The 9375-nt window shown below is 46.4% G+C and overlaps 2 protein-coding genes across 2 annotated transcripts; both read right to left on the reverse strand.

Moving 5' to 3' along the window:
• Positions 1-1131: 1131 nt before the first annotated feature.
• Positions 1132-2713, reverse strand: LOC108913532. Its single transcript, XM_018719092.1, has 4 exons — positions 2199-2713; positions 1805-2131; positions 1440-1756; positions 1132-1328 (listed from the first exon to the last, which is right to left on the reverse strand). Exons 1-4 carry the CDS (start codon positions 2711-2713, stop codon positions 1132-1134), a joined length of 1356 nt encoding a protein of 451 aa, XP_018574608.1.
• Positions 2714-7593: 4880 nt separating this feature from the next.
• Positions 7594-8722, reverse strand: LOC108913533. Its single transcript, XM_018719094.1, has 2 exons — positions 8393-8722; positions 7594-8319 (listed from the first exon to the last, which is right to left on the reverse strand). Exons 1-2 carry the CDS (start codon positions 8720-8722, stop codon positions 7594-7596), a joined length of 1056 nt encoding a protein of 351 aa, XP_018574610.1.
• Between the last annotated feature and the right edge of the window lie 653 nt (positions 8723-9375).

Genomic DNA, 9375 nt, shown 5'->3' on the forward strand with positions numbered 1-9375 from the left:
GTCCACCTTCTTCACCCCTCTCTATCCTTCTTTCCTCTTTTTCTTTGTCGCTTATAATCTTTGTTATTGCATCCTGCACTGCTTTCCAATTTGGTTTGCTAGCTAACATCGTTGGTATACTGTTTTCCGGACTTATTTGGGTCCCAATTTTCGTGTTTAATACCATCCTCGTCTGAAGCGATCGGGGACACGCGAATATCGCGTGCTCCACCGTGTCGTTTTCCCCGCAAAAGTCACAGTCCGGAGTCGTTGCCTTTCCAATCTTATGTAGGAAGGCTTTAAAGGCACCGTGTCCCGTTAAAGCCTGAGTCATGTGAAATCCTAACTGTCCGTGCCTTCTGCTAATCCATGGCCGAAGTGTTGGTATTAATCTTCTGGTCCATGCCCCCTTACTTTCATTTGCCCATTCGTTTTGCCATTCGTCTAAGATCTTTTCTCTTTCCATTTTCTTAGCCTGCTCTTTAGGATGTTCGCTTTCCCATATCCGTTTCCTTTCCCTTACAAGAAGGTGGATAGGCACTATAGACGCTACTGTCGTCACCGCTTCAAATGAAACTGTCCTGTATGCTCTGCTAATTCTCAGAGCTATTTTTCTTTGGACGCTTTGAAACACCCTTTTGTATGATGCTACCCCCATTACATTCGCCCAGATCGGAGCACCGTACAACATAATCGACTGTGCGACGTAGCCCAACATGCGTCGTTTTTTCTCCCCTGGACCTCCAAAATTTGGCATTAACCTACTCAGTGCCTTAACCGTCGCTTCGGCCTTCGTAGCTGCCGACCTTATATGGGGACCAAATCTAACTGTAGAATCCAGCATGATACCCAAGTACTTCAGCGTACTGCTCTGTTTTACCGGTTGTCCCAATACTGTAATGTTTATGTCCTTCGATGGTCTCCCATATCTTAAAATTATTGACTCTGTCTTTTCCGGAGCAAGTTCCAGATGATTTTCATTTAACCAATTTATTACGCTGTCTAGCGCCTGTTTCAACTTTCTAGCGAGTGGGTCCCAATTTCGATCTTGTCCTATCAAGGCCACGTCATCAGCGTAACCGACTATCTCCACCCCCGCGGGAAACCGCGTGTTCAATAAATCGTCATACATTACGTTCGATAATGTCGGTCCTAGAATGGAACCGTGATTACGGCACACCATTCCGAAGGAGTCTGTCGATGAGCTCTCCACGAGGTTTCTAGAACCTGCTTCACCGCATCAATGGTGGATCTCCCTTTCCGAAAACCATATTGTCTTGGTGAAAAACCCCCCTTAGACTCTATATCCTCCTGTAGCCTTACATTTATCACCTGTTCGTATAGCTTGCCTAAGGAGTTAATCAAGCATATAGGTCTATATGTCTTATGTTGATTTTCATTTTTTTTCGGTTTCTCTATCAGAACTATCCTGCTTATTTTCCATAGCCTCGGAAAGATACCGTGTGTTAAAAGATCATTTAGTACACCCAATATGAAATCCTCAATTGCACCGCCTACGGCAACCTTTACTGCCTCCGCAGGTACACCGTCCGGCCCCGGCGCCTTCCTATTTTTCAATTTTCCTGCGGCTTTCCTCAGTTCCTCCATCTCTACCAACGGGATTTCCTGAGGCCTTTCCTTATGCCACACTCTAGCTGGAGCCATAGGGAATAATTTACTTATTTGATTCCTTTTTTCCTCCTTCGTCAACTTTAACGGGGGGTATGGAGCCCTCATGGTCTTCATAACTATCTTGTACCCATCCCCGAAAACGTCCCTATCCAAATCGTTCATTAAGGTTTTCCAACAGTTACGCTTGGATTACCGGATGCTGTACGTAAGCTCTCTTTTTTTTACCTTGTACTCCTCTAGAGCTGTTGCCAGCTCTACGTCATCTTCTCGAGTTCGCAGCCTGGTAACTCTTCTGCGTCGTCTAATCGTCTCGCTGCGAAGGATCGCTATTTGGTCGGTCCACCAATATGGCGCCAGTCCATTTTGCGTTCTAATCTTTGGTGTGGTATCACGATATGCCTTCTCCATAATATCCGATAAGCTGTCGGGTGTGTTATCAACTTGTCTATCCACGAGCCTCCTCAGCTCTCCTCTTAACCGTTGTTCATTTATCGGACCAAACACCCAGGACTCCTGCGACCTATTTTGCCCAGAAACACTAAATATAGTGGTGTGGACTGAGTGACTCCTCATCATTTAGGACCTGCCATCTACTAATTTTGCCCAATTCATTTTCCGTAACCACCGTTACGTCTATTATGGACCCGGATCTCCCTCTTTCGAAGGTGAAAATTCTGTCTTGGTTTAGCGCCGTCATACGTAGAGAGGACAATAGCTCTGCAAAAATCTTCCCCCTGGCGTCTTCATAAGTCTCGCCCCACATAGGGGACTTAGCATTAAAGTCACCTGCTAAAATGACCATACTCCTGCCTTTATTTATCACGTCCACAGCTAGTTTGTTCATATACTCCTCATATTCTCCTATAGTTACATTTGGGGACACATAACAACTATATATGATTGTGTTCTGGATTCGCGCCCAGACAAAGCCGTCTCCTGCTCCACTAGCTGTTATACCCGTCGTGCGTCCGACGTAGCCGATCGCTGCATCAGACCTGTTGTCTCTATGCCATTTTCTACCTTTAACGGCGTTTTTATTAGGTTCACTTACCAGGAGATACTGCGCATTTAATCTAATGGCCGTAGCCTCCGCTAGGTCCATAGTCGCTACGCTTCTGTTTGTGTTTATTTGGACAAAGTTTAACATTTATAATTATTTAAATAACCACTTAAAGAATTCCCCAGATCGAAAACTTAATACTTTCCATAAGTAAAACATAATACTTGTCTGTCTAACGAAGAAGACTGGTCGTATCAGTATCTCCTCTTCTTCTTTAACAGAAGTCTCGTCCTTCTCAGGGCGTTTCTGAATTCCGGGCATGTACCCGATCCTGCCATATGCCCCTTTCCTTCGCACGTTAAGCAGCTCGTGGTCTCCTGCCTGCAGTCCCTTGCCAAGTGACCCTCTTCTCCGCATCTTCTACACGTTACTACCCGTCTAGCTTCCTTTATCTTGCATTCCATCTGCCGATGGCCAAACTTCCAGCATCTACAGCATTGGTTCACGTTAACTCTTTCTTTAACTAAGCAGTTGCTCAGGCCTATCCTGATATTTCCTTTCTCTACTAGTTTTCTGGCCTTGCTTTCTTCCAGAGTCACCGTAACCGCTTGATTCCTCCCGAAGAAAGGTCTCAACTCGCCCACTTTGCAATCCATGCTATCCACCTCCAGCTCCTTACTTAGCCTTTCCACGACTTCCTCCCTTGTTGTAATTCCATCAATTTCTTTAATGTATAGCGTTCTTTCCTTTCTGGCGCCTATTAGCTCTGTCCTTATGTCTTTCTCTTCTTCTACCTTTTTCCTAATTTCCTCTATCGCGTTTCCATTTTCTTTATTTATCACCATTAGTAAGTCTCCGCTTTTAGATTCCCTGATGGTTCTGATCTTTTCCACCAGGTTCAGCTCTGGATTTATCTTTTCCTTCACCTTTTTTAGCAGTTCCGCGTATGTTTTTCTCCCTTTCCTAATGATGATAGCCTCTGTGTCTCTTTCTTTCTGCTGAAAGGATTTCCTCCTATCCGTCGTGCTTTTTTTGCTCACTTCTTCCGGTGTATAGATGATACACTTAATGTTTGTCTTCTTGAATATACATTCCGCTTTTTTTCGCGTTTTTATGCCTTCGCCATCGGACCTCGGTGGGTAGATCGCGATCTTTGTCCTTTTCCCTTCTTGCATTTTATCTCTCAACCCCTTCAGGGTATCGAACCAGTCCCCTTCTTCGTTCTCTAACTCCACCTTTGTGATCCACCTTTCTCTCGTTTGACAGGTTTCGGAATCATTTAGTATCTTCGTGGTTGCTATTACAGTGCCCATTTTTTTTTTAATTTCCTTCAGTTCCGGGTATCTCTCCTCAAAAAGCTTTGTCATTTTTTCATTTTCTATTCTCCCTCCCTTTTCCAGTCCATCCGTTGTTACTACCGTATTTTCGTCCCTTCTGCTCCTAATATTTCTTCTGTTTTCTCCGTCGTCCGGGACCCCTTCTCCAAATAGATTCCTTATCCCTAGATTATCTGCTTTTTTCCCTTTATCCATTTCCTCCACTATCAGCAGTAGATCAGCATCTTTATTATTCTTAACTGGATTACCTTTCGCCATCCATGCTGCTGTGAACAATTTCTCGTTCCAGTGCTGCCGTTCTAATGGTTTGTACTCATCGTATTCTTCCACCTCTTTCAGCTGTTCCTCCGTGACCCCCATTTCACCGTCCGTCCTTTGTAATCTTCTTTTAAGACTGAGGTTTTCCTTTTTGAGTTCGGCAATTTCTAGGCGTAATGTTCTTATTTCTTCGTCCTTGTCTTTCCCCCTTTCATCCTTCTTTATTTCTACCCCATTCCTTCGGGTCTCTGAGTTAGTTTGATTTTCTGCCTTTGCATTGTCTTCGCGTTTCTTCTTTGCCTCACTTTTTGTTTCATCGTTTTCCCATTCTATATTCTTTAAAGCCAGTTTCTCCGAGAGTTGCTTGATTTCCGCAATTCCTTTTTTTATTTCCACTTTGGTGTTGGGATTCATTTTCACTAGATCCTCTAGCATTTTTCCCTGCCTTTGTACTTTATTTATAAGTGTCGACCTTGCCTTAGCTAGATCGTATTCCTCTCCACACTCTCTTCTTCTCTTTTTTTCCTCCTTGAGTTTGCTTACTGTCATGCTTCTTTCTCTAAAGGCTTCGCCATCACACGCTCTCATATCGTTAGTCCTGCTTGTTTCACCTCCATCTTTCCTTTCCGGTCCCCTGTTCCCCCCTTCTTCCATTGACAGAGCTCTCCCCAATTTTGGCGGTATTCTCTGTACTATCCTTCTGCCTTTAAAGACTAGCTGTTCATCTAAACTACCCCAATCTAACGTCAAATCTACTTCTACAACTGGTTCCTTTTCCTTATCTTTGTCATTTCTCTCTGTCCTGCTTGTCCTGCTTTCGTCTTGAATTCCGCTCATATTCGTTCCCACGAGTAGGGTCGATAAAAGGTCACCCCCCCGGGTTACGCCCATTCCGGCGGGGAAGGCATTTATACTGTGGGGTGCGCCAGGTGCCCCACAGGTTTTAACGAGGCTCTCTCGGGTTATTTTATAGAGGTTGGCTCCTCGCAGGCCGGCCGGTAAAGGCAAGCCCCCCGACCCCGAGTCCCACACAACATGCGCCGCGGTGCCATTTTTTTCTTTTCCGCGATGGTCTTTGAAGTGTGGCTCAGGGTTACGGTATTTAGCGGGTTTGTGGCACAGCAGCCCGTAACTCGGATCAGCCTCGGGTGCGTCAGTTCCCGTGCTACCACCTTCCGGTGATAGATCCTGAGGTTGAGCTGTCCTTTGTTTTCGTCGCTCCCTCTCAGCCTGTTCGGCATGGGTAACCCTGCCGGGGGTCACTTGCAAGACCCCCGCCGACATAACCTGAGAGGTCGTGGCGACTACTTAAGCCCCTCCACCACGCCAAGGTCTCACAGCTCCTTGGAGGGGAACCTAACCTAACCTAACCTAACCTCTTTTTTTTTTTTTTCGCTGATGTTGGCGACTTTATCTTAGTGTGGAAAGATGACTAGTATTTAGAGGAGGGGAACCTTCAAAAGGGTCCCCACACGAAGACTTTCTAGTGTGTGGGGGACTGTAGGATTTTTACCCACTAAAACCCCTCCCCTCGTTACCCTCTTCAACGCGTGGTATCCGGCGTGAGCCGTTTCATCTCGAGTTGAAGACGGTTTTTTACTAGGGCTCCCTCTCCCGCCTTCTCAGGTCTTGCTCTTTTAAGGTCATGATCTTCTCAACCGCACCCATAATACCCCTCCAGTCCCTTTCGGTTCTCGTGGCAAGGCCAATCCAATTTTCTGGAGTTACCTCCTGTCCAGCCGTCTGACTCATCTCCTCTCTCAGAGTCTCCCATCTCCCGCAAGAAAACACCGTGTGCTCCACCGTGTCGACCCTGTCGCAATACAGGCATCCATCCTCCTCCCGCTTGCCTATACGCTTCAAATATGACCCAAAGTTACCATGTCCAGTCAGCGCTTGGCAAATTTGATATGTCACTTCCCCTTTACTCCTATCTGCCCATATCCTGATGTTAGGGATAATCCTCTTCGTCCATGCCGACCTTCCGTAATTTTGCCACCTTTGTTGCCATGTGTCGTGGGCCATACCACGAGCCCTTTCCTTTGCCTCCTTCACGTTGGTCCCAGTTTGTACGAGTCGACGTATCATCGCTCTCTCCTCTATCTTTAAGTCTATTGGTAATACACCTGCTATGACGCTCGCCGCGTTTGTCGAGACAGTCCTATATGCGTGGGCAATCCTTAAAAGCAACCTTCTCTGTGTTCTTAACACCCTGTCTCTGTGCAGCTTTACTTTCATGGCTCCCGCCCATACACTTGCAGCATACAAAATTATGTTGTCAACAACCCCTGCCATCACCATCCTCTTCTTCTGCCCTGGCCCACCTATATTAGGCATAAGTTTCGCCAGGGCGGCGGCCGTATTATCGGCCTTTTCGCATACCTTTCTGACATGCGCCCCAAAAGTTTGACCACTGTCTATTACCAATCCTAAATACTTGACCTCCTTCTTGAGTGTTATCTCCTTGCCTGCCAAATTAAAATTCAGGCCTCTCGCCCTCCTCATCCCAGTCAGAAACACCACCTCCGTCTTCTCTGCTGCAAGCTCCAAAAAGTGCCGCGTCATCCAGTCTGCCACCGCCCTCATGACTCTGTTGGCATTTGTTACCAAATCTTTTTTAGTCACTCCTGAGACGACTGCTGCCAAGTCGTCGGCGTAAGCCACTAACTTAGCTGTCTCCTCTGTGACTACATCCAGCACTCCGTCGTACAAAATGTTCCACAGTGTGGGGCCAAGTATTGACCCCTGTGGAACGCCCATGTAGATTTCCATCTCTCTATTATCAGTACATACCTTCCTCCGATGAAGGTAGGAGGCCACCAGATTCACGAGGTGTCTATTCAAGCCCCTACTTTTCAAAATGCCGAGAATCGTGGCCGTCTGCCGTGTTAAATGCATTTTTTACATCAAACAGTATCAGTGCACACCATTGATTTCGCCTGTTAACCGATCTAACTTCTTCCATCACCTCCATGAGCGCGTCGATTGTCGATCTTCCACTCCGAAAACCGTACTGTTGTTGATGCAACCCCCCACATCTGTCAAGATCCTCCCCTACCCTCTGCAAGATGATTCCCTCGTACAGCTTTGCGAGACTGTCTATCAGACAAATAGGTCTGTAAGACGACGACAGCCCATGTTCCCTCCCCGGCTTGGGAAGGAGTACAAGTTTTGCGGTCTTCCATACCGCACCTCTGAACAACTCCTCCATCAATTTAACTACCACATCACATCTCTCCTCAACCAAAGCCTTGACCATTTCAATAGGTATGCCATCTGGGCCTGGAGCCTTCTTGTTTTTCAGCCTCTGCGCCGCCTCCTTTACCTCCGCTTCCGTTATCCTTTGGATCTCTTCTCCGTCCAACTGCAACCACGGTTCCTGTTGTTTCATTGGGAACAATGCTCTAGCAATTTCTCTCCTTTTTCCTTTCCAATGTCAACCCTAGGTGGCTTTATCTTCAGAGCGTTTCTCATTATTTGAAAACCTTCACCCCATATGTCATCATCTAAATCCTTTAGCAGCTTCTGCCAGCACCTGTCCTTCTGAATCTTGATGCTCTTTTTGTATGCATTTTTTAAAAGTCTGTATTCCTCATACTTTCTTTCCATCTCCTCTGGACCCAAAGTTCCTCTCTCTCTATCTCTCTGCACACGCCTTCTAACCGCATTTAACATAGCTTTCTCTTCTGCCAGCTCAGGCGTCCACCAGTATACAGGGTTTCCTCCCACCGTACTTATGTTGACCGCCGTATTCCGAGCAATTTCTTTCAACTCCGCAACCACGTTTTCCACGGACACCAGCTCTCCATTAAAAATCGCATTTTCCCTAATAAGACTCATCCATCCTCCACCCCCCAGAGGACCAGCCCCTCTGACTGTTTTTTTTCCCTTATATTTCACCGTAAAGAAGATGTAACGATGGAGACTAAAAGTTTCTTCATCTAGAACCTCCCAATTTTCCACGCTTGAGCTGACACTCTCCCCAGCCATCGTGATGTCTATGAAAGAGACACTAGCCCCTCTTTGAAAAGTGGGGGTATCGCCCTTGTTAGAGATTGTAATTTCATTTACCATCGTCCATTCCAGCAGCATCGCTCCTCTGTCATCTTCGACCTGGGAACCCCACAAAGGAGATATAGCATTAAAATCCCCCCCCGAGAAGTATCTTCCCTCCTTTGGTCCTCACGTCCTCCTCTAAGTCCTGGAGAAACTTCTCGAAGATGTCTCTGCGGACATTTGGCGATATATAACAAGCATAAATGAAAAGCTCGTCTATCTTCACCCATACAAAACCTTTGCCCTTTCCCCAGGAGGTCACCTTCAGATTTCTGTTCCTCACAATAATGCAAGCATCACTCTCACTATCCAAGTACCATCCGCTTTTACTCGCCAGAGCCCGATTTGGTTCACTAACTAACACTATGTCAATTTGTCTCTCTTGTGTAGTTTGCGCGAGGTTGTCATGTGCAGCTCTGCACCTATCCACGTTTATTTGTATGAAGCTTAACATATCCATTTTTAAGTCCTTTGCCCCCTTCTAGCCCTCTCCGCTTGAAGGGCTTCCCACCGGGCCTTGCACTCACTGTCCCCTGCTCTATGCCCATCCATACTGCACAGCGGACATCGCGGGTTCGCGACGCATCTTTTACTAGATGGTCTGCCCCAGTGCACCTATAGCAGAGCTTGGCCCTGGTTTCGCCTTTGCAGTTTCTGGCCATATGACCATATTGCCAGCAATTAAAACATCTAGTAAGTTCGATCCTCTCCCTGACTCTGCATAAAACGATACCCACTCTAATCCTTTCCGTCTCAAGGAGTTTTTTTGCATCTCTCTGCCATGCTTCCACTATCGCCGTTTGAGACGACCCGTACGCCGGCATGATAGTTTTTATCTTAAAATGTGCATTTTCTCCCAATACTCCACCAAGTGCCTCCTTTACCTCCTCCTCTGTCGTTATGGCGTCCATATCCTTAATTTGGATCACCTCTGTCTTCTCACCTCTCTCTTCTATCCTTGCTCCTGGGATGCCTGCCGTTATGATGTTCTTTATGGCCTGCGAGTTTGTTCTTGTAACTATCCTAAGATCCCCTTTTCTAGTTTTATTTACAAACCTTATATCGTCTGAGCATCCAGCTCTCATCACTTCTGCTTTTACATTTTTGAGGACC

The sequence above is a fragment of the Anoplophora glabripennis genome, unplaced genomic scaffold (assembly GCF_000390285.2).
Source record: "Anoplophora glabripennis isolate ALB-LARVAE unplaced genomic scaffold, Agla_2.0 scaffold896, whole genome shotgun sequence".
Taxonomy (NCBI): Eukaryota; Metazoa; Arthropoda; class Insecta; order Coleoptera; family Cerambycidae; genus Anoplophora; species Anoplophora glabripennis.